Raw genomic sequence first — 23,877 nt, 5'->3', positions numbered from 1 at the left:
TACGTCTACACAGCAAGAGAAACCCTGCAGCCGCAAGTCTCAGAACCTGGGTCAGCTGACGGGGTTCATGCTACATAGCACAAAATAGCAACACAGACATTCCCGCTCAGGCTCTGAAACCCAGCAAGGGAAGAGGGTCTCCAACATGAGTGGGAACATCAACACTGCTATTTTTAGTACCCGCAGCGCAAGCCCCAGGAACCCAAGTGAGTTGACCCAGGCTCTGAGACTCACTGCCACTAGGTTTCTTTTGCAGTGTAGACGTACCCTTTGTGCCTGTTTTCCCTCACATGTTTTGTCTACCTTGTAAGCTCTTCAGAGCAGAGACTCTCTCACTGTGGGTGCATACAGCACCCAGCAGAATGGGGCTCCAATAGGCACTCCCATAATACAAATACATAATTTAAAACTCAAATCCACTACCCCAGCGCTGGAGCAGCCCCCGAGCCCAGTCAAACCAGACGCACCCCTGCTCAGTTCGCCAGCAGCTCTGAGAATGTCCACTGGTTTTGTTTTGAGCACGTGTTCGTTTAAATGAAGGCGAGCGGCAATGGGGCTGTTTGGTAGCATGGTGTTTTGAGGTCTATCTATGTAGTTTTCATAGACACAATTCTTTGGATGATCCAAAATCCACACATCCCATGGCTAAAGAGCTCCCAAGAAAGCTGCATTTTCATATGGGTACCTTTCTGGCAACAGATCGAGCTGGTCTGCCATGTTAGCAACAAATCTGGAGCAGGGACATCTTAAGCTGAGCTCAGATCTCACAGGCTAAGTGAGATCAACATGTCGATGGGAGACCTCCGCTGAAAACCTGCTGGCCGCAGCAGGAAAAGGTGATGGCGCCTCAGTAGGTGGCACTGTGCCCGCCACGCTTCAGATGCTCCATCCCTGGCACAGTGCTTTTAGGGGCAGCGGTGCTGCGCTCTGGGAGACAGGGCAGAATTCTCCCCCAATACCACAAGGTCAACTGGATTTAAAACCAACAGCATTAAGTTGGCCCAAGAGGAGAACTGACATTTAAAACTGAGGCCCTGCTCACTGAGCCAGCCCGCTAGGCTCAGGTAACACCCATGTTGTCTGTTTTCAGGATTAATTAATGCAATCCAGGGCCATAGGCATACCCCTCTGCCTCCTCTCACTGCCCGGGCCTGTCGCTCTTTGGGGCAGCCGCATACAGCAAAGTTCAAATAAATGGGGCAGTTCACACTGATCAGAGCCATCCCTCTAGGCTGTCTGCAAACTCAGGCAGGCATCAAGGTGTCTTCGGGTCAAGTTTTTAAGCTCTGCTTTGCATTCATGAAGGCTGGAGAATTTTTTTTTTTTTAATTTAAGCTAAGATCCTGCAATGATCCTGTGGCCCCAGGGAGCTTTGGGGTCAGGGCTGGGGGACGGGGGACAGCCATGGGCTGAGAGAGTTTTAATCCAGCTCTGAGTCTGCCTCTCCCCCTTGACACTGCTGTCAAATACTTTGGGTGGCTTCACACAGCACAAATCAACGTTGCTATTATCTTCATCTTCCCATCCTCCCTACACAACATACACAAGAGAGTTTAGGCTGGGAACGCAGCTCTTTAATCTCCAACAAGCCTTTGACAACCTGTCTCTTCCTGGCTTTTAGCTGTGTGAGAGCTGCTCACTAATGGAGCATTAACCTTGGAGAGCTTCTGCAATTACTCCAACACTAATTCTGACAGTTTTTGGTGTATCTGTTTGTTCTTTTGACAGGCAAAAGGAATTTCTTTTTAAAAGCTGTTTGATACATTTGAGACCTTCGGTCCATAGTTTCTTTTTTTGCTGGAGATTTGGAGACGAGGGGGGAGTTGAAGGCAATGAGTTATGAGATACAGAGAGACACAGTCTTCTTATAGGTTTCAGATCAGTATAGGCAGAAGTCAAGATATTCCCCCTACCCCCTCTTTTAAGTGACAGAAGCATTTGGTCTCTCCTGACCTCATTAGGGTAATTAGTAAACCTTCTGAAGCTGGGAGAATGGCTGTGGGAAAGTGAGGAGAGCAGAGTGCTTTTAAAAACAGTGTGTTTGCATTGGGGGAAGGGGTGAAAAATCATCTCCAATTGTGTTAACGGTGATCTGCAAAGATGGGAGAGTGAGGAATACGCTGCTGCTTTCTTTGTCCCCTGCTCTGTGATACGAAGTTGGCCTGAATTTGTCCCCAGACTTCCCCTCAAAAAGAGGATTTTACATTAGAAAGTCAGGTCTTGGCTTCTCTGGGAGACTCCGCGGGTGACAGGAGAACTGGAAAGAGGAAGAATGGTCGTATGGCAAAGGCACTGCGCTGGGACTCAAAAGATCTGGCTTCACTTAATAGAATCATAGAAGAACAGGTTGGAAGAGACCTCAGGTCGTCATCGAGTCCAATCCCCTGCTCAAAACAGAACCAAAACCAACTAATTCCCAGCTCTGCTATTCCCTCCCTGTGGGGGCTTAGGCAAATCACTTCATCTCTCTGTGGCTCAGTTCCCCGTCTAGTGTAACAAAAGGATAATACTGCCTCTGTGAGCTCCCTGAAGCCAGGTCTGTCTTCCATGTCCATACAGCACCCAGCCCAACTGGGATCCAGTTCGAGCCTTTAGGTGCTGCTGTAACATAACCCTAACCGAGAGAGGAAAGGATTTTATTCATAATCAGAGGGTCTTCACCAAAACTTATCTACCTCAAAACACTTGGGAGGCGGGGAGGGAGGCTCTTAGTTAAGGATTCACCATCCCTGCCTCTTCTAAGAACAGCTGAGAGAGCTCCCAAAGCATTTAAGTCAGCTAAGAAGCCATCCACCAATAAAAGGGAACATGAGACTTGACAATCCTGAGATTTATAATGGATGGGAGTATAAAAACCCTCTGAGAAAAACTAACCTTTCCAGCCATCTGTACAGATCACAAAGGGCAGGAACCCAATCACCCCCCACCCTATAAATAGGGAGTGTTGGGTGTGGAAGAGAAAAATTGGTTTATCTGCCCTCTGGTATGAAGTGTGTTAATGCAGTGACCCAGGTGCTCTGTAAGAAAAAGTCCAGGGGAGCAACTAGTACCTGGCATTTAAACTGATTAGATCCCTGGCTCCTGCTGTAACTTCTAGGTATCATTCTTGACATTTATAGAACAATGGTGCCCAGAGGCCACCTCACCGCCATCCTAGTGTGCTACAGCAACAGATGGTTCCTGCCTGTTGTGGGCACCACCATGTTAGCATTTCCTCCCATGGGGAGTCCGCTGCTTCTTGTAATCTCTTGTAACCTTTATGCAGAAATGTTCCCAGTTAAGTTGCCTCAGGAATCGGTGTGAGGAAAGGGATCCCCATCCAAACCATTCTCCAGTTCTGTCTGCCAGATGAGAGTCTAAAACTTCAGACAGAACTGTCCCCTTGACCCTGCCGGTTATGTACGTGGACAGAAGCCAGACATCACATGTGTGCATGACACCCTGTGGCCGAGGAGGGAAAGGCAAGTTCTGATGGATGTCCTGGCACTGATAGTGACCTGATGTAGGAGAGCACTCGGCCTGAAACCTCTCGAGGGGTAGATACATTCTAACTGTAGTCGAGTCCAGCGTGACCCTATAAAAATGTATGAACCTCATGGGGGCTATTGTAGATTTTTTGTGATTGACACGGACAACTAGGGAACGCAGAAAGGCTGCCCACACCCACTGGACTTCCTTGTAGGAACTGCCCGTCAGAAGCCAGCTGAGGAAGGGGAAGACTGCAAACCCCTCTCTTCTCATCCAAGCTACCACTACTGAAAAACCCTTTGTAAACATCCTGGGAGCTGTAGCTAGACCAAAGGAGAGGACTCCAAATTGGTAATGTTCTTGATCAAAGAGGAACCTGAGGAATCTCCTATGGGCTGGATGGTTTCTATATGAAAATGTGTCTCTTTCATATCAAAAGCTGAGAAACACGTGCTCTCCTCTAATGAAGGAATTATCTAGGAGACCATGTGGAATTTTGGTTTTTGAAAGAACCTGCTCAGCTGCTTCAGATAGAGAACTGGCCTCCATCCCCTATTGTTCTCAGGGTTCAGGAATTAAGAGGGAAAGAATCCCTTCCCTTGATATTGAGGTGAAATCTTTCTATGGCTCCCCTCACATTTACCTCGTCATAAAATCTCATGAGACTGATCCCTGAACAGGAACCAGGACAAGGGCTTGTGGATCGGACGTACCAGAAACTCGATCAGATAGCTGCCATAACCTGTAATACCCATGTGTCTGTAGTTAGGGCCGTCCAGTTTTTCACAAATTGGGTAAGCTGGCCTCTGGATGTGAGAGGAGGGGAATGAAGCAGCATCAGTAAAAGGATGCGGGTCTCAACAGTTTCATCAAAAGATGCTCTTCCTGTGGGGTTAGAGCATGACATGGTGGATGCTGCAGAGGCTGGGTTCCTGGGTCTAAAACCCTTGGTCTCTTGAGTGGTGGCTCCTAAGGGCATTGGTGGTAAAACAGCTGAAGCGGCGGTCTAGCCCTCTACCTGGCTATGAGGTTTTCTCTTCAGAGCAGGGATATAAATGCCCATCTAGCGAAGCATTGTCCTCGAGACTTTGAGGGAGCTTTGCAGTCACCTTGGGCATTGTTTAAAGTCATCCAGCAGAGATGGAGAGGCTGGATGAAAACGATCAGACTGCTCCTGGAACCATCAGACCCAGCTCACCTTCCCCTTCCAAACATTTTGACAGGACCAGTTGTGGGTGTCCAGGCGAAAGCAAATAGGACTCCTACGCTAAACCTGGGAATCTAGAGTAAGGCTCCCACAGTCCTCAATATAGCCAGTAGGATGGATCAACTGGTGGAGGAAAACCCCATAGCATAGGTTACCACCTATCTCTTGGCCAATCATATCTGTTTGGAGGCCAGAACCCCAATCTTCTGGGACTCCTGTCTCATGCCACTTCCACCTGATGCCACAGAGACTCCGACTCATTTGAAGAGAAAGCGGGATCTCTTATCTCTGGTGGAACTGATGGCACCAATGGTTGCACCTCGCCTCAAGGCTGGCAGGCGGGATGGGAGAACGACTCTGCTTCATCTGGATGGTCTCTTCCTCTGGAGTCACAACGTCCTGGAATAAAGATGATCCCAATAGGAGGTGTGAATACAGATAGGGAAGAGCAAAGATGTCCTCCAGGGACAGCTGAGGCAGAGGCTCAGGGCCAGATCTTCAGCTGGTGTATATTTGGGTAGCTCCAGAGAAGTCACTGATGTACAGCAGCTGAGGGTCTGAGCCTGACTGGGGGCTTTTGGGTGACAAAAAACATAAGTGTTTATTAAGAATAAGGCTAAAAATAAGACAAATCTGCAATTCAGAGCAAAAAGTGCCAGTTCTGGAGAAGCCATGCAGATGGCAGATCACCATCCCGACCATGTGGAATACTCAGTCACCTCCAAAACCATTTCATGAAAACCTTAATGCAGCCACAATGACAACAGGAAGAGATCTCAACAAGTGAACCCAGACACTGCTTTGAATACGGGCAAAAGATTTAAGCATGAAACACACAAAAGTTTTAACAAAAACTCCACTGACATGAGAGGAATGTATTAAAGCATCAGCACAATACATATCATAAATAATTACAATGGAAACATTGTATTTGCTGGGGAAGAACACCACAGCCTACACAATTAGATATTATTGGAGGGGTCACTGCTTTTACAAAGGGGGCCACTGTCAAGTTTAAAATGATCACTGCAATTTATCGAGATTTTTAATCATTCATCACCATGGCATCTGAGCTCCTTCCACAAGAAGTAAAAACCCCAGCTCCGTACAGGTGCTAACTAACGCCACATTAGCGTACTGTAACTAAAAGCACCCTAGGGGTTTAAAAAACATTTTGCCATGTACCGTCCTTATATTGTGCACCCGGACAAAGCTACGTGAGTTACAAATGCAAATTTTTTAACAGTGAGGGTAATTTACCTCTGGACCATATGGCCAAGGGATGTGGTAAATTCTCCATCACTTGAGACTCTAAATCAAGACTGAAGCTCTTTCTAACAGATGTTGTATTTTAAATGATTGGGCTTCAGGCAGGAAACACTGGCCTGTGCGCCGCAGGAGGCTCAGACTACATGATCAGCCTTAAATCTACAGATCTAGAGAGTTTCACTTTCTGGTGCTCATGACCTAGCAGGAAACTGGAATATTTGGGTTGCAAACAGGGCAGGGGAGCGTTTAAATGCCAACAACAGAAGAACCACTGGTTTAGGACTGGCCTATAAAGCGTGGCACACAGGACCTAGCACAAGGTTTAACTAAATCCATCTAAAACACAGTTCTGGCCAATTCAGTGCAAGTTTGGTGTGTGGCCCCGATCCTGTAACTGCTTCCATGTGGGCAGGCCCCCACACCCGTATGCAGCCCCAGCACAGCCAACAGGGACCACCACGCAGGCGCAGCAGCCTGCCCACACGCAGGACTGGACCTTCATTATGCCATTCAGTGGTCTGATCCACAGGCCACTGACCAGTGGAAAGACTCCTGTTGATTGCAGTGGGGTTTGAACCAGGCCCCCATTCCAGTTGTATACTGGATTTCACTACCTGTGAGGCCTACCAGATGTTTCTTCTCTCAGCAGGTATTCTCGGACGTGGGCTTTGGCTTGTGACTTTGATCTGGCGATGTAAGAAATAAAAGACTAAAATGTAACATCTGAGCCAATCATCTCGAGTTTAATTTTAGGGCATCTTCTCCGTTCTGTGCGCATACAAACTCATTAGCATGCATCAAAAGTACAGCATACCCTTTAATGTTTACTCCTCCCTAGATTGCAAAAATTGTCTGAATTCCTTCTTCAATTAGCTATTGTACTCAACAAAATATTGTTCAGTTGCCAGTGGAGTTATGATCATGCCTTTGCTTTATACTTTATTCCCTAGTGCACCTTAAGTAGGGTGGGGGAGGGGGAGAAGAGCGCACACACTACAAAACCACCTTCTTTACAAATTTTTTAAAACAACAATTAACATTTCTAAGGGCGAGTCCTTTGTGGATGGAATGCCACTTCTACTCACCTTTCCACCTTGTAAAGAAGAAAAATAAAAATCAGAAGGAGAATTTAGACTAAAAGCCAACTAAGTAAAGCTAAATTTTTACAGAGAGGAGTCTTGGTAGCTGGAGAGAGGTGCTTTGTTGAGTGGAACAGAAGAGACATCAGACAACCTAGAGCAGATTTTGAAAATACTTCCAGCTATCTTTATGCTGAAGAGGAATGTGCTGTCTGTATTACAAATACATACCGAGCCAACATTTCCGAGCAGATTTGGTACTCCCAGTTCATTGCAGGAGCAATGTTTGGAGCTGTGAACTGAATAAATACAACTACCCCAAATGGCTCCTGCAAATATCCTGTGTACCTTGCCACGTAGGGGTTTATACGTGCATGAAAATCATAGAATCTCAGGGTTGGAAGGGACCTCAGGAGGTATCTAGCCCAACTCCCTGCTCAAAGCAGGACCAAGCCCCAATTAAATCATCCCAGCCAGGGCATTGTCAAGCCTGACTGTAAATGGTTACAAGCACAAAATTGCAGGCACAAAATTTAGAAGGTGCATGTGGAAACGCAGCCTGCAGGGAGCACTAGACGACCCCAAAGTTATGCATTTTGTTTAGCCTTACAGGTGTATGGCAGCAAGTACAATATTTTAGCATGAAAATGCAGATAGTTTCCTGTTCAATGTCTAATCGCTGTCTTTTATTCAGTAACACTATGGGTATGGCTACACTTGACATTTCAAAGCGCTGCCGCAGCAGCGCTTTGAAGTGTGAGTGTGGTCGGAGCGCCAGCGCTGGGAGAGAGCTCTCCCAGCACTGCACGTAAACCACATCCCTTACGGGTGTAGCTTGCAGCGCTGGGAGCTGAGCTCCCAGAGCTGCGGCACTGGTTACACTGAGGCTTTACAGCGCTGTATCTTGCAGTGCTCAGGGAGGTGTTTTTTTCACACCCCTGAGCGCAAAAGTTGCAGCGCTGTAAAGCGCCAGTGTAGCCATGGCCTATAACTTTCCAATTCGAGGATCTCAGAGCGCTTTACAAGTATTAATACATTTACCCTAGGCACTCCTGAGAGGTGACTATTTTTATTCTAGTTTTACTGAACCAGAAACAGGCATAAAGGGAAAGTGACTCACCCAAGGTCATGCACTCAGTCAGGAACAGAACCCAGGTCTCCAGAATACAAGTCCTAACCACTGGACCACACCACTTCCCTTCACCAGACTAAAACAAGACTCCAGAATCCTAAACAACAATGCTCACTGCCAGGCTGTGGGGGCAGCGAATAAGGACAATGGAGTAGACGACTTGAGTGTTGCTTGCTTTGCCACTGATCTGCTGTGTGACCCTAAGACAGGTCACTTCACCTCTCTCTTCCAGAGAATATGGGAAATGACTGCCTAGGAAGTAGCACTGCAGAAAGGGATCTGGGGGGTCATAGTGGACCACAAGCTAAATATGAGTCAACAGAGTAACGATGTTGAAAAAAAAAAAAAAAAAAGCAAACATCATTCTGGGATGTATTAGCAGGAGTGTTGTAAGTGAGACAAAAGAAGTAATTCTTCCGCTCTACTCTGCACTGATTACGCCTCAACTGGAGTACTGTGTCCAGTTCTGGGCACCACATTTCAGGAAAGATGTGTACAAATTGGAGAAAGTCCAGAGAAAAGCAACAAAAATGATTAAAGGTCTAGAAAATATGACCTCTGAAGGAAGATTGAAAAAATTGGGTTTGTTTAGTCTGGAGAAGAGAAGACTGAGAGGACATAATAGTTTTCAAGTACATAAAAGGTTGTTACAAGCAGAAGAGAGAAAAATTGTTCTTCTTAACCTCTGAGGATAGAACAAGAAGCAATGGGCTTAAATTGCAGCCGTCAGTTTAGGTTGGACATGAGGAAAAATTTCCTGTCAGGGTGGTTAAGCACTGGAATAAATTGCCTAGGGAGGTTGTGGAATCTCCGTCATTGGGGATTTTTAAGAGCGGGTTGGACAAAGAACTGTCAGGGATGGTCTAGGTAATACTTAGTCCTGCCTTGAGTGACGGGAACTGGCCTACATGACCTCTCGAGGTCCCTTCCAGTCTATGAGTCTATGGTACATATCCTCCTTCATGGAGTGCTTCAAGATTTATGAACAAAACCCCCTTCGTAACAGTTAAGTATTACAGTACGGTTTGTTTTTGCTAGCAGACCACATTCACACACACACACAAACGATTGTTCAATCTCTTCCCTACATGTGACACATAAGCATCATGAAAAACATGGCGAGAGCCTTGCTATAGCAGACTTCTGTAATTCTGCCACCACAGAAGAAAGATGAAAAATAGTTTCCCCTCCTTGATATTGGAGTGAGGGGGATCTAGTGCTTCTCTATGAAGCGCTGCTGCTCAGTTTCAATAGCAATTCAGCAGTGGACAGACGACCGTACAGCCAGGAGAGTTTACAGCCATTCAGAAAGTAGCTTGCAGTTCCTATTTCAGGCAGAGAAAGTTGTATCCAGATCACTTTAACGTAAGTTAATATAAAATCAGGGCAGATCGCTGTGGGCTGGTATGTGTGAACCAAATCTTCTATCGAACAAGCTCAGGCTGTCTCTCCCCCCATCCAGAGAACATATCAATTGGCTCTTCCCACCCCAACAAGCTGTCTCATGATTTTAGCACTCCCATGGATACGTAGGAAGGGTGTACAGAGATTTCAGAATCATCCACTCCATTCTAGTTTAGCCTTCCCTCTACTACCCTCTCATCTCTTACGTAGGCCTTCTCTACACTAGAATTTAAAGGTGCAGTTAGCATTGTTCTATCCCAGACACGTTCTTATCCCAGCCGCATCACTGCAGTATCGGAGCACCTTCCCTTAGGGTACCAACAAAAAACCTTGAAACTTGTGGTTCACTCTCCCCCCCGATGGGAAACTGCAGGCGCAGTGTAGTTTTGCTAGGGTGATGTTCTTTATGCCCATGTTGCTCTGGGTTTATGACTCAGGAGGCCCATGAGAGAAGCATCCCAGCACTTGAAGAGGAAGTGGGGAGGTGTGGGATGACCCTTAGTTCCTGCATGAGTTCCTTCCACAGTCTCCGAGCAGCCCCCCAGCTCAGTCTCCTGCACAGAACAGTTTTACCCTTGCTGTAGAAAGTCCCAAGAGCATATATGAGCAGGGAGACCAGGGCTTAACCTGAACAGTTTAGCAGTTATTAAAAGCCACGTGGCTTGTCTAAACTAGACTTTTAAAACATGTTAGCTAACATTACACCTGAAAGCTCAACCTGAGCAAGGCCACACTGGCTGCAGCAACCCCGGCCTATACCCAGCCATTACAAAATTCAACTCACAAGATGAGGCCCAAAAGCCTACTCCTCTTGCCACCATAGACTCAAGGAGTCACTGTCTTGCCATAATTAGCTGAACACTATTTGGACCAGGGAGTGGCCTTTGTGCATTTGGAGAGTGCCTGAAGTTACTGATACCCAGTGGCACCAGCATGTAGCAAATTCTCACAGAACCCCCATTAACAGCTGTGTAACCCCCAAAGCTGGTCTCTCACCCCCAGAAGTTTGTCCAATAAAAGATATTCCCTCCCACCCCTTGGCCCCCTCACATTAATAGGCACACAGTGTGAGACTGCCACCTAGTGGTTTATTTTAAAAATTCCACAGTAATTTCACCTTTTTTCTAGGCCTGGATTCGGACTAATTCCTATATCTGGGCTCCATCAGGGGCGTGATAAGCAAACTCCCCAGTTGTGCTATGGGAAAAAGAGCCACCAGGGTATCAACTGCCAGGGTCTCACTGAGGAGAAAACCGGCGACTCGCTGCTGAGCTGATGGAACACAAAAGTGTTCTAAGAAATAAAGTTAGCACATGGAGAGCCATGAGACCTTTCTTACCCGGAGAGGGGATTAGATATGCATGAAGGGGGGAGCGGGAGAGAAGAGATAAATGCTAATTTGAGGAAAAGGAAAACAAGGTGCAATGTGGGAGTGAGGATTTTTATAACAAGGAAAAGGTTACGTTGAGATGTGCAAGGAAATCCCATTAGTGGAGAGGACCAAAGGGCAAGACAGAGCAGGGCCTGTATGAGGGACACTGATAAAGGCAGAGCACAGAGCAAGAAGTTGTAGTAAAAGGATGGTTGGTAAAATCCTAGCAAGCAAAATACATCTATAGCTTTCACACCATTTTTGGTAACTAAAAGGCTGCTGGGGATAGGAAGGATAATCTAATGCAGCGGCTCAGAATCTTTTTGGGCTCAGGACCCATTTGCAAATGTTGATGGTCTGTCATGATCCAGTAAATAGCCTGGGGGTGGAGACACTGGGTGGCTTTGGTCAGATCCTGCCCAGCCCTTACTCCAGTGGTAGCTCCTGTGTTACTGGGCTGGCTAGGCTTGGCTCTTAGCTCCAAGCATTGAAACCTCAGGTGTAGCAGTGACACTTAGGTTTGGCCCCACCTCCCTGGATCAAATCTGAGAGTGGAGTTGTGACCTGGCTCATGAGGTTGCAGTGCCACTCACTCAAATTTGGCCTATCCGGACTCCCCTCATTATGACGGCTGAGCCAAACCAGTGCCTGGAGCAGGGAGATGAGCCCAGACCGTTATATGGGACAGGAGCTGCCACACGACCCTTTGAAACATTCTGGCAACCCAATTTTGGGTCCTGACCCCCAGATTGAGAAACCCTGATCTAGTGGATAGGGACTCGGAAAACGTACTTCGGCCAGAGTGCTGGTGTGACTTTGGGCATGTCACTTAATCTACCCTGTGCCCCAGTCCCCTACATTTAATGGGGATATGCTTCCATACTTCTTGGAGTGATGCATGGACAAAATCCATGCGTGATTGGGAGGTGCTATGTCATGCTATGGAGATGACAACTAGTAGCTAGACAAACAGCAGCGCTCTCCCCTGCTTTAACACATGGCCACTCACTCTTACACCAACATCCCTGGCCCTTCTTGCTTGCAAGACATCTTTTAACCTTAGAGTACCTTTGAGAACAGAGCCCCTGGTGGATCAGCACAGCACTGGGCCCGGTGTACTGGGCAGTGTTTCAGAATAACCAAGGTCACAGTCACCATCGCTACAAGGGAGGAATCTGTTGAGATGGAATGTTTTATTTTATTTGTTTGACAATACGAGGGGTGGAGAAAAGTAGTGACCAAAAGGAAACTGAACGATCAATACAGGATTGGCTGCTGTTTAAAAATAAACACAATCCAAGCGGGAGGGAAAACACTGTGCACTAGAGTGCTTTTTTATTGACTGCTTAGCAATCTGTGCAGACCACAGGTCCATCACTCAGCACTTCGATGCTACAGATCACATTCAAATCATGTGCAAATGAAATAAAACAGGAGTACAGCATTAACAGGAGTTCGCTCCAGCCCTGTATCACTTTGAATCAATCTTATTAACCGCAGCAGAAGCCCCAGACGATTTGTCCATTAGTTCAGCGGTGAGTAGTTCGATGCCAGTACTGGATAACTCAATACAAATCCTCAAACAGATCAGAGAGAATTATGTAAACTTTGTTAAACAGCCTTTGGCTTAAACAACCCTAAAAGTTTCAAGCAGACTCCACAGTGGTTAGCTGGAGCACACGGTGGTCAATGTCTGCGTGAACATTATGGAGGATCACACAATCTCGGTCCTGATCATCCTCAACTCACATTGACATCCGTAGTGCTCGGTGTCCTGAGAATTGGGCCCTTTGTCAACAACCAAGTCAGGATCTGAAGCTCAAGGGTCTGGAGGGAGCAGAATGGGCAGGCCAATGGCAAGAGGCAGCAGCCAGAGCGAGTGGCCTCTCACATTCACACCCAGAATGGGAAGTAGGACACACATCAGATCAATTTTTCAGAAAAGGAGGTGTTACCACCAGTGGCACTCTAGGAGGGCCCCAAAAGCTTTGCCTGGGGCATACTGAAGAGTAATCTACCAGGGTGTCCGCACGAAACCAAAAACATGCTTTAAAAAAAAAATCATTCAAACAACCGTTGAAGGCGCCTCCCAGCGTGAGCTCCTCTCTTTGGGGGAAATAAAAGCCAGGATTTAAAAGTCACCATTATTAGCAATAGCCCTACCAGGGCTGCACTGGCCTCGCTCCAACTGTCCATTGCCAAGACGGTTCCACCACTCTCAGAAGAGGCTCTCACCACAGTGCTGACTCTCCCATGCTTCTTCCGAGTAGGCTGGGGGAGGTACAATGCCACATGGAGCAATAGATCTGCACTGAAAGGAGTCTTACTTTTTTTTTATCCCACAAGGTACATGAACAATAATTTAGAGCAACCAAAAGCCGAAGAGCAGGAATGTGAGGACAAAATCTTGGCTTGTGATGTGCAAAGCCAGACTGATGTACTAACTCCAAGACACAGAATGTAAGGTGCATTCCCCATGCTTAAGGGGAAAAATAGCTTACACAAGTCAGCTTTTAATACGGAATCGGCCAGAGGTCAAATCTGTCTCCAGTCAGAACAGACTCAAATCAAAAAATGCTAGAAGGATTTTCCTAGCTAGCAAGCGTGCCCTTTACACCCACAGAAATATTGCTTCTATTCTCCAGGGGGCAAAATTAACCCTTGCACAGCTTATTTTGAGAGTTTAAAGTGGGGCACAGGCATCATGCCAGCCCTCTACAATGGGGTAAATTTAGGCACCTACTTCATCTACTTAATTTACTCTACCTACTTAATACCAGCAGAATTGGTACCTCACAGCTTACATGCTACAGTGCTATCCCCATGTAGATTTTTAATAATTACTAAGGGGACATCAAACTCCACTTAGAACATTTTAATAATAAGCCTCTAGTATGTACCTGAATAAATTGAAAAAATATATATGTACACACATATACACACAAAAATAAAATAGGTCCCATTTTCTTTCACCAGAATTATTAAACCGTTAACACATTAAAATCAGTACTGTCTTAGAACTGTTCATTCCAACAGACCCAAGAAAATCAAAGATTGAAAACTCACTCCGTCCAACAGAGAAGCAGAACTTGAGCGATGAAAAAATAAGTTGCCTCAGCTAATGCAAAGCCGATGAACATTACAGTCGAAGAGCTGAACCAAACAAACAGTTAACTAACTGGACCGCAATGCAGCATCTGACTTAAGTGACCTGTGAATGATGCTTTACAGGAAAAGAGGTGTGATGGGAGCTGAAGGGTTAACGCAAACATTACCAAGTGTGTTTATGGAGTACCACCCTAGAAGGGTGGAAGGCAACACCATTCTAATGAATCAAAACAAGCTAACTGTCTGCACCACCCAAGGCCAGGAGTGGCCAAACTCAGCCATTACACCTGTACTCAGGTAACAGAAAGCACACAGTCATCTCGCCATCAGTTAAACATACAAAGGTGCTAAAATGGACATGAACAGACACAAATTAGATGAAATCCGTGACTATCAAGGTGGTGTTTGATCATACGGAAGTCGTCCTTTCAAAAATATTTTGTTTTTCAATCTTAAACAAGTATGCACCTCTTTCAGCAGGCTGGGGAGCCTATGGCTAAGAGCTAAGGTATCTGGGGTGGTAGAGGAAATCAACACTTCTAATCAGGACACCTTGGTATCAAGAAATACTGCCAGTTGCGTAGATGGCCCCAAGGGACATGATGCTCTCTACACTGGCTTGGTTCAGGACTTCAAAGCATGGCTCAACTCGCAGAGATCACTTCTACTGCCTGGCTGGTAGCAAACGCATTTAAGCATTGTCAATTTTTATCATTCTCCTTCCTGCTCTTTTTGTAATGGGTCAGTTTCTCCCTCATTAACAAGACAGAATTCATTTCCGAAAGAAAGGAGCTGCTATCCCTTATTTCCCTCCCAAAGATGCTTCTCATAGTGTCCAATCTGCATCGAGAACAATACAGTCCTGTAGCCTTAAAGCTGCACCTCTCCAGTAGGGGATTTTCTAGCTTACAAGGTGAGTGTGCTGGGATTCTTGTAGCAATGGCACCCTCTGCCTGAAGGAGAGGTGGAATCTTCAGGATTGCAGGGCTGTATGGCCCTTAATTAGCAAATAAACTGCACCCTGCATCTGCACTGTGGCTGAAGCCACATTCTTGCAAGAAGTGTGCTTTAATCAGGATTGTTGCTAGCACAGGTTCCACCAGAATACAAGTGGGGTCTGTACCTGATGAGGGTGCAGGGAAGCAGATATTTGCTGCACACTTCTAGTACATTCACACATGGCCCCTTCACCACAGATCACTGACCATCAACACAACCAGGCTACAACAGGACATTTCTGCAGCTCACTGGGCTTATTCCATGGCACAGCCCAGAGCACTAATGCATAGACTGAAACTGCTCTCCCCAAATAAGAAGAGTTATTTTTGAACCAGCACTGCCTCAGCTTAAGATCTGCAGTCGATAGGGATCCGGCTTCAACTCCTCTTCAAGGTTATTCCGCTTTTTCCAGCCAACAGTTGTTCTTGGATGCATTGCACTGGGGACAAGTACTTCCAATTTTTTATGCCTGGCGACCTTGGACAGCAGTGCCATCTGTACTGAATCGAATAGCTTGGTAGATTAATATTAAACACCTCTGTGGCGAAGGGGTCTTTTGCAGATACTTTGGTTTGCAACTATATAAAAGAGTAGAATCTGAACATGTGTTGATCCCACAATCTAGCCAAACAAGTTGTTACTACTTCAGACTCTCCTCCTGGCCCAGTGACATCTCTTAGATGTAAACACATTTCTTCATTCTCTAAGTCAGGTAATGACTTGTATTGTCACTGCGTCACTTCCATCTTTAGGTTGCGGCATTAGCACTAATGGCAACTGCAAGAACACTGATGCACTTAACCCGCTCCCTCCCCGCCCCACAGCCGTTCTCCAGCTGGCTGAAGTAATATAATACAGTACAGATCCATTACCTAACACAAAGGATAGCTCCAGACCTCAGAGACTTGATGTGGAGTCAATTAGTAAAAAATAATACTATACCATCATTGCAAGAGCATTGTGTGGGCTACAAGAGAATCCAACTGCCTGATACCACTTCAGTTTCACCGCAATAGTTGCTAGAGGGTGTGACATACACGTATACAGGATACTGACTAGATTTCGTAGGGCGACTGACATGGCTGCAATACTTCAGTCCATCACCAGGAATGTTAGAAACCAAAAGCCCACCTTAGGTAGTCTCATTTTCATTATCAAGAGAGTTACAAAGCTTCCTGCGTGAGCGATACCACCTAGTGCAGTAGGACTTGTCATTTCATCACTCCTCCATCTCCTACATAAGGGAAACAGGTTTAGATCCCTCCCCTATACACCTGTAAAATTGTGTGCTGTTAACTAGCAGTCAGTCTTAAGCAGTTAGAAAAAATAAACCCAAGAACTGGTGAGGCGATTCTGCTGGTGGACTTGCACCTTCTCGGTCAGTCTGTGCAGTTGGAGCCATTGGTCCCACATCACCTGGAAAATAGAAGACATCCAAGCACCAGAATGAGCGTTTATGGTTTGACAGATCTTTAGCATGCCTTGAAATAGGCTGGAGGGAGAGGGAGATGGAGTGAAGGGAAGATGAAGGAGGACCACGTGCATGTGCATGCGATTCTCCTCCTCTTTGAAAATACTTTGAAGGAATCAAACCCACTAAAATTAACATGTGTCCTAATGGGATAAAGACAGCTTTGACTTAGGACACCATTGGTTCCTCCACATAAAATTGAGAAAGCTTTTAGAATCTCTATGGGAAGCAAATATACTGTACACATTTCTGACTCCCCGAAGGAAGTGTGCGTTTGGGCTACCGGACTACTAACTGCTTCCACTCTGTAAGGAGGGAGCGTAGTCTAGTGCAGGGAGCACTAGACTGGGAACTCAGGAGACCTGGCTTATTCCCGGCTCTGCCACTGCTCTGCTGGGAAAGTCACTTCACCTCTGCGTCCTTATTTCCCCACCTGTAAAATGGGGTTGATGCTGGCTTTCCTTGTAAAGTGCTTAGAGCTACTGATAACAAGCTAGGTATTATTACTGCCCTGTACGGGATCAGAAGAAAACATAGCAAAGAGAAAGCGATATCTGAATGAAGACAGAGCCACTCATGTGCCTCCAAATGTAGAGCTGTGCAGAGCTGAGTTCAGTGTTAAAAGCCAAGTTTGCTTTATTAGCTGTTCAGTCAGCCATATTTTACCCGGCAAAATTCCAAGTACCAGAATAACACTTAACTTCAAAGTGCTTTACAGACATTAGCTGATTAAATGCAAAGGAGTCTGAAATGTTTAATTCAGATGCAGCAAAAAGATTGCTTGGTTCTCAGAACAGGGAAGGTAGGAGCCAAAACGAGGAGCAGATTCTTTGATATGGAAGGAGATTAGAAGACAATGCAGAGCCGCCAGGAGGATACAAAAGATGATTTTAGGACATGCAATGCCAGAGCTGGCAGGGAGAAGCTCACATGCAGTCTGCCCACAATGCTGTTCTCAATCTCCCACTTTCAGGAGCTATAACATTAAACCAGAGAGAGAGAGAACATGCAGCACTCTTTGCCCTCTTACATATTCTTGTACAAGAAACAATACCTGCACTCCAGACACTTTTTACATACCGCCTAAACTTCCTGGCAATCAGTCTCTTCATCTCCTTTACTCTGTGTCTTTCACTGTGTTCCATATGCTTGGAACTGAATCTGAGAAATATGCACACACCAAACTCTCTCCCTTTTCCTTCTTTATAAAGGACCATTCTATGATAAATTCCAGTTCTAAGTGACTTTGGGTCATTGTGTTTGTTCTGAATTGCAACCTCTCTAGGAGAGTGACATAACTATCTGACACAGACCATCTATGGTACTGCACTGTGTCCATTGCAGAAATAACCATAATAAAAATGATTAGAGAGAAGCGACAATTCAGTATTGCAGAGAGGAAGGAGGCAGAATTAGAATAATTATGAGATGCAGAGTAAAGGGAATTACCATGTCAAAAATAATTTGAAAAAGAGTCTTATAAAAAGCCTTTAGTAGAGTCTTAAAACAAAGGATATAAAATCTGTTTACTATTTGTGTTTCACTCCATCCCAGGAAGAAAATATCCTAGACATTTTCATTTAGGGAAGGTGTTAGTATGCTTCTATTCAGTTTCACTTGCTGGTTTTCATGCACTAGCACCATGCTACAAAGCTGAGGCAAACAAGAGGAGAAACCTTGTTACAAAAACGCATCCCCTTCTCCTCTCCAAATTAAACAAATATTTCTGTTGATTTCAGGTTTTGTAAGAGCTAATTTCTAATCCATGTCTCCAATAAATTCACATGTATAAAGGCTCTTTAGTATCCCAAGCAACACCATCTATGCAAGGTTGTTCTCTTGAGACTGTTAGCATTAATGGAACCCAAAGGCCTGACACTGCAATCGGATCCACACAGTTGGACACTTGCACCTGCACAGCTTCACCTGTGTGGATCCAACTGCAGGATCTGTGCCCAAGCACCAAGCATCTTTTGCAAGAGACATTTAGCTACTTGTAAACATCCACATACCGTCTCAGATTTCTTGTTTCAAACACTGTGTCTTCATCACTGTCGAGAGAACCCAACTCCATATTTTCATCATAGTTTGAAAGGAGACCATATTTCTTCCGCTGAGGTTTCTTCAACCTGAAATAAGTTTTGAACTCATTCACAGCTCATCAACCCTCAGTCTCCTCTCAGGTTTTATAGCAGAAATACAGAGTTACTACCTTTTCTGCAGGGCCGCCCAGAGGATTCAGGGGGCCTGGGGTCTTCGGCAGCGGGTCCCGGAGCGGAAGGACCCCCCCCGCCACCGAATTGCCGTGGAAGATGCTCCAGGGGCTTGAGCCTGGGAGAGTTCTCCAGGGCCCCCGGAGCAAGTGAAGGACCTAACTCCAGGGGCCCCGAAAAACTCTCATGGGGACCCCTGCGGGGCCCAGGGCAAATTGCCCCACTTGACCCCCCCCCCAAGCGGCCCTGCTTCACTGAGCCCACACTCATCAGAAGACAGTGGGGTTTTCGAGAAGCCGCTTTCTCATGAATTACAGGATTTCTTAAGCAACACGAGAAAGATTTCAGAGTTCCCAAGAGAAACAGAAGAACGTAGGCATGTTTAAGGGCATGGCGTAATCTTTCCAGAGACTGCAAAAGGCTCCAGCATTTCCTCACCCTGACTAAAGCGTCCAATGGGATAACATGACATCCTTTGCGGATTCTCTATGCGTGGGAGACCTTATGGCTCTCCCACAAACCTTCCTATGGGTGTGTGTGTTTATTCTAGGGAAAAGTGAGTCTAGGACGTTCCCATGTTTGTTTCCCAGGAACACGGGGTAGGGAGAGGAGCCACAGTTGTTCCCAAGCCCACCTCCTGGGGAGATGGGGGTAACGATCCCACCCCTGTTCACATCCCCCCAAAGACACTCCATGGGGTGAAGGAAGTGCTCCAGGGGACGAGCTCTAGGGGCCCTCATAGACGATCCCTTGGAATATAGGGGGAAAGAAGGGAGGGTCTCGTGACCAGCTTCCATCCATGGGGATGGGCCCCTAATCTGGGGAGCTCCATGTCTGTCCCCCGCCCCCCGGGTGCGCGCTCCAACTCCCCGGCCAGCCCCGCCCCGCGGGTGCGCGCCCCAACTCCCCCGCCTGCCCCGCCCCGCGGGTGCGCGCCCCAGTCCCCTGGCCAGCCCCGCCCCGCGGGTGCGCGCCCCAACTCCCCCGGCCAGCCCCGCCCCCCGGGTGCGCGCCCCACTCACCGCAGCGCCCGCACCAGGAAGTAGAGCGCGGCCAGCGCGCAGAGGCCGGTGAGCACGTAGAAGCCCCGTTGGACCGCGGGGAACCGCCCGCCCAGCAGGTCCAGGCCCCGGATCCCGCTGTCGCTGTGGTTCCCGGCCGGCCCCGTCCCGTTGGCGGCGGTGCCCGGGGGCGGCGAGGTCCCCCCCGGCCCGGGGGAGCTGGACACCGCGCAGGCGCCGAGCAGGAAGAGCAGGAGGCAACCGAGCTCCCGGGGGACCATGGCGGGCGCACGGCAACTACCGGGACACGCGCGCCTCAGGCTCAGAGAGAGGCCAACCCACCGGAAATGGCCCGGCCGGCGCAGCGCTGGCTGGGGTCCGGGCGGGGACTACGGAGCCCGCACACGGGGTTCCGGGAGCGCAGGGTTCCGGGTAGGGGTGTCGGAGCAGTGGGGACCCCAAAGGGACTCTGGGGTGCAGTGAGGAGAAGGGTGTGGAGCGAGAGGGGAGCAGGAAGTATCAGGAAGCAGAAGGGAGGTGCAAAGGGACTCTGGGGTGCAGAGGGGAGAAGGGTGTGGGGCCATGGGGGAGCAGGGAGTATCAGGAAGCAGAAGGGAGGTGCAAAGGGACTCTGGGGTGCAGAGGGGAGAAGGGTGTGGGGCCATGGGGGAGCAGGGAGTATCAAGAAGCAGAAGGGAGGTGCAAAGGGACTCCAGGGTGCAGGGTGGAGAAGGGTGTGGGGCCATGGGGGAGCAGTAGGGTTGCCAGGCGTCCGGTTTTTGACTGAAACGCCCTGTCGAAAAGGGACCCTAGCGGCTCGGGGGGCCGGGGCTAAGGCAGGCTCCCAGAAGTTGCCGCCAGACCCCACGGCCTCCACTGGTCGTGGTTCCTGGCCAATGGGAGCTGTGGAGCTGGCACTTGGAGCAAGGGCAGCACACAGAGCCTCCCTGACCACCCATATGTCTAGGGGCTGCAGGGCGTTTGACAGGCTGGACCACGGGTATCTCCTGGGCACTCTGCAGGCGTTCGGCGTGGGGCCCCAATTTGCGGGTTTTCCTCAGGTGCTACGCCTCCGCAGACTGTTTGGCCAGGCTCAACAGGGACCTGACCGAGCCTCTCAGCTTTGGGTGATGGGTGCATCAGGGGTGTCCACCATCGGGCCAGCTGTATACTCTGGCAATCGAGCCCTTCTTCTGTCTCCTCCATGGGAGGTTGACAGGGTTGGTGCTCCGTGAGCTGGAGTTGCAGCTGGTCCTGTCGGTGCATGCTGATGACGTACTTCTCATGGTCCAGGACCTGGGCGATCTGGTGCAGGTGGAGGCCTGCCAGGCAATCTACTCAATGGCCTCCTGGCCCCAGATCAACTACATCAAGACCTCTGGCCTGATGGTTGGGGATGGGTGGCAGATGAGCTCCCTCCCACCTGTGTTTCAAGCCATTCAGTGGAGCGCGGGTGCACTGCTCTATCTCAGCATTTACCTTTCTGCCACACATCCTTCTCCACTGGAGAACTGGCAGGATTTGGAGGCCAGTGTGGGTGAGCGGCTGCGGAGATCAACTGGGCTCCTCCAGTGTCTCTCCCTGTGGGGGAGAGCGCTGGTGCTGAACCAATTAGTCCTGTCCATGCTCTGGCACCAGCTCAACAGCCTGAGCCCAGCCCCAGGGCTGCCTGCCTGGATCCAGAGTGTAGCTCTGGAGTTCTGGCCAAGACTGAACTAGGGGTCCTGAGACTTTCCCCGGGCAAGAGAGAACAGGGCTTGGTCTGCGTCCACAGCCAAGTCCATGTCTTCTGCCTCCAGGCCCTGCAGACAGTCCTTTATGCTGCAGGTAGTCTGGCATGGAGCACGTTGGCATACACTTTCCTCCACCACCTCCAAGGGCTCCAATATGTCTGACAGCTTTTTTCGTCACCTGAGGGGTCTTCCGCGAGACCTCTCCAAGCTGCCGATCTTCTACCAGGACTTCGTCCAGACCTGGAAGCAGTTCTTGACGACCAGGTCCATTGTAGCCACAGAGGGGGCAGAGCTCCTTGTGGAGCCTCTGCTACACAACCCTTACTTTCGTGTGCAGGTGGCGGAGTCCCCCGCAGTGCGCTGGAGGTTATCCTGGCAGAAACAACCAGAATTGGAGACCTCCTAGACTACATGACATTGGAACTTCTCTAGGCTACTGGTCTGAATTTGACCAGGATCGGACTAATTAAAAGTTGTTACCAATGACAATTTAAAGTAGTCGGCAGGCTCAGCTCAGTTTCTGCTGAACAAGCAACCACATCACAAAAGCCACCACTTCAATCTACATGAAGCACCAGGAGATCCCAAGATGGCATGAACTGTTCTAGGTCCATTGTGCGGCTATGTCAGTTTACGCTGTCATAGTTCCATTGTGTGACTAGGTCAGTTTACACAAGCTGAGGATCTGCCAGTTGGTTTTCAAAATAGGTCAGCACATGCTGTCAGTGCTAAATTTTGAAAAGAGCTCATCAGGTTAAGATGCAGGTGTCTTTTGGACATCTGGGTTTGTCATGATGGGGAGCTGTTTAGTGCTGAGCTCTTCTGGAAAATCTGGCCCTAATTGTTTTATTGGAAATCTCAGTAAAGTCCATTGAATGAAAAAATATTTCACTTTAGCAGTGTTTTCCCCCAGCAATATTTAAGAGATTTTGCAGGCTGGGGAAGTTTCTGCCACTTTTGTTTCCTTTTCACACTGGTCATTAGGTGTCACTATAGTTCCACATCTCAAAATCACTTCCTGGGAGTCCTTTGCATAGGGGACTCCTCATTACATCGGTTCAGCCAATTCTATTTCATCCCAAACCGATTCTGGGAATCATTGGGTTAATCTATTCACTGTAACTTGTGAAATCAATAATGCCTTAGATCAAACTTAGTCAGGTCTCCATTTTTGCACCTACAATTATTTGCACAACTAATTTGTGGCACAAAGGCCTCATCATATCAGGAACTTTTCAGGTTTTTTGTATCAGACTTTGTGTGTGTGCATTTGATTCATTTTAACTTTTGAGAGTGTATTTGCCATTAAGGCTTCCAAGCCATTTAGGGTTCATATGCTGCACTGCGCTCAGTGGGCATGCAGAGCACCCAGTCCCCAACAGAGAAATTATTAAATACATCAGGCAACATACTGATTGAAGGTGTTTTTTTTTTCAACTCGTTGGGGTTGATGAGTTTGATGGGGGTACAAGATAAGTAGACATCAGGATTTGCCACACTGTGTATACACAAATCCTTTCATTGTTCCTGCAAGTTTTCATAGCTGTCCAAGATGCAGACATAGAAAAGGGACTTTCCCAAGGTCAGACAGCAGATCAGTGGTACAGTCAAGAATAGAAACCATAGCTCCTGGCTCCTAGTCTAGTGACCTATTCACTAGCCCATCATGTTGCACAAACTCTTGTACGCTTTCTTGGAAAGGCTGATCTTGAATGGGATTTCATAACTGGCAGTACCTATAAATCTCATAATAGAGGTAGATGAGGCAGTATGTAAAGAAAGGCTGGGATATGATCAAATGCATTTTGCTTATTAACCTGAGACAGGGAAGGGGGTTCCTTGTTAGCACCTTTGTTGGCAAATCTGGTGTACACAGGGAGGTTCAGGAACCCTCTTCCTTGAAGTATCACCTGCACACAGCATTCTGCCCCCTTTGTCAAGTCTCAGAAATCTACTTTGCAGCTGTAAATGTAGAGAGCTACATGGTTTTTCAGGAATTAAACAAGGAGCATAGGGCCTAATTTTAAGTGTGGAGCAACCCCAGAACCAACTGACGCCAATTTAATAGGTGCTCAGTACATCTAAAAAAATCAGTCCCCTGGCTACTAAAAAGGCATCTTAAGTCCATATAGCAGAATTAAATTTTAACTCAGGGATATTTCAAGAATATGGAAAGTGCACAGCATAAGGGTGCTTCACATCAACATGGGTAAAACTGCATTTTTTTTTTTATTCCCAGCTGTTTGCTCTCAGCTTTACTTGTAGTTCACAACTTTTAAGCACGACACGGCACTGGTGTAACATAGCAATGACAGCCACAAGGGCAGAGACTTAGGAGAGGTCTGGATTACATGGGAATGTATTGGAAACATTCACAGCCAGGTATTGGATATCAAAGTTCTTGAAACCAGATGACATCTT

At 47.5% G+C, this 23,877-nt stretch overlaps 1 protein-coding gene across 2 annotated transcripts; it reads right to left on the bottom strand.

The window, feature by feature from the left end:
- Positions 1 to 13,791: 13,791 nt before the first annotated feature.
- On the bottom strand, positions 13,792 to 20,090 carry FAM174C (family with sequence similarity 174 member C). Of its 2 annotated transcripts, none has more exons than XM_050933960.1 (3): positions 19,745 to 20,085; positions 18,522 to 18,638; positions 13,792 to 16,454 (listed from the first exon to the last, which is right to left on the bottom strand). In XM_050933960.1, the coding sequence occupies exons 1-3, from the start codon at positions 20,002 to 20,004 to the stop codon at positions 16,451 to 16,453; spliced, it is 381 nt and encodes a 126-aa protein (XP_050789917.1). In that variant the 5' UTR covers positions 20,005 to 20,085; the 3' UTR covers positions 13,792 to 16,450. The 2 variants fall into 2 exon arrangements, with proteins under 2 accessions (XP_050789917.1, XP_050789916.1); XM_050933959.1 differs by lacking the exon at positions 13,792 to 16,454 and adding an exon at positions 16,463 to 17,670 and having other exon boundaries at positions 19,745 to 20,090.
- Positions 20,091 to 23,877: the final 3,787 nt, after the last annotated feature.

Source organism: Gopherus flavomarginatus, chromosome 24 (genome assembly GCF_025201925.1).
Source record: "Gopherus flavomarginatus isolate rGopFla2 chromosome 24, rGopFla2.mat.asm, whole genome shotgun sequence".
Taxonomy (NCBI): Eukaryota; Metazoa; Chordata; order Testudines; family Testudinidae; genus Gopherus; species Gopherus flavomarginatus.
The sequence above is the reverse complement of the archived record's forward strand: the minus strand, read 5'-3'. Positions and strand labels throughout refer to the sequence as shown.

Excerpts from the sequence above, each read along its gene's own strand:
- FAM174C (XM_050933959.1), bottom strand. The coding sequence starts at position 20,004 with ATGGTCCCCCGGGAGCTCGGTTGCCTCCTGCTCTTCCTGCTCGGCGCC. Across the intron at positions 18,639-19,744 it reads TTCCTGGTGCGGGCGCTGCG|GTTGAAGAAACCTCAGCGGA; the intron begins GTGAGTGGGGCG and ends AACTTATTTCAG. Across the intron at positions 17,671-18,521 it reads GAAACAAGAAATCTGAGACG|ATTCAGTTCCAAGCATATGG; the intron begins GTATGTGGATGT and ends CATATTTCTCAG.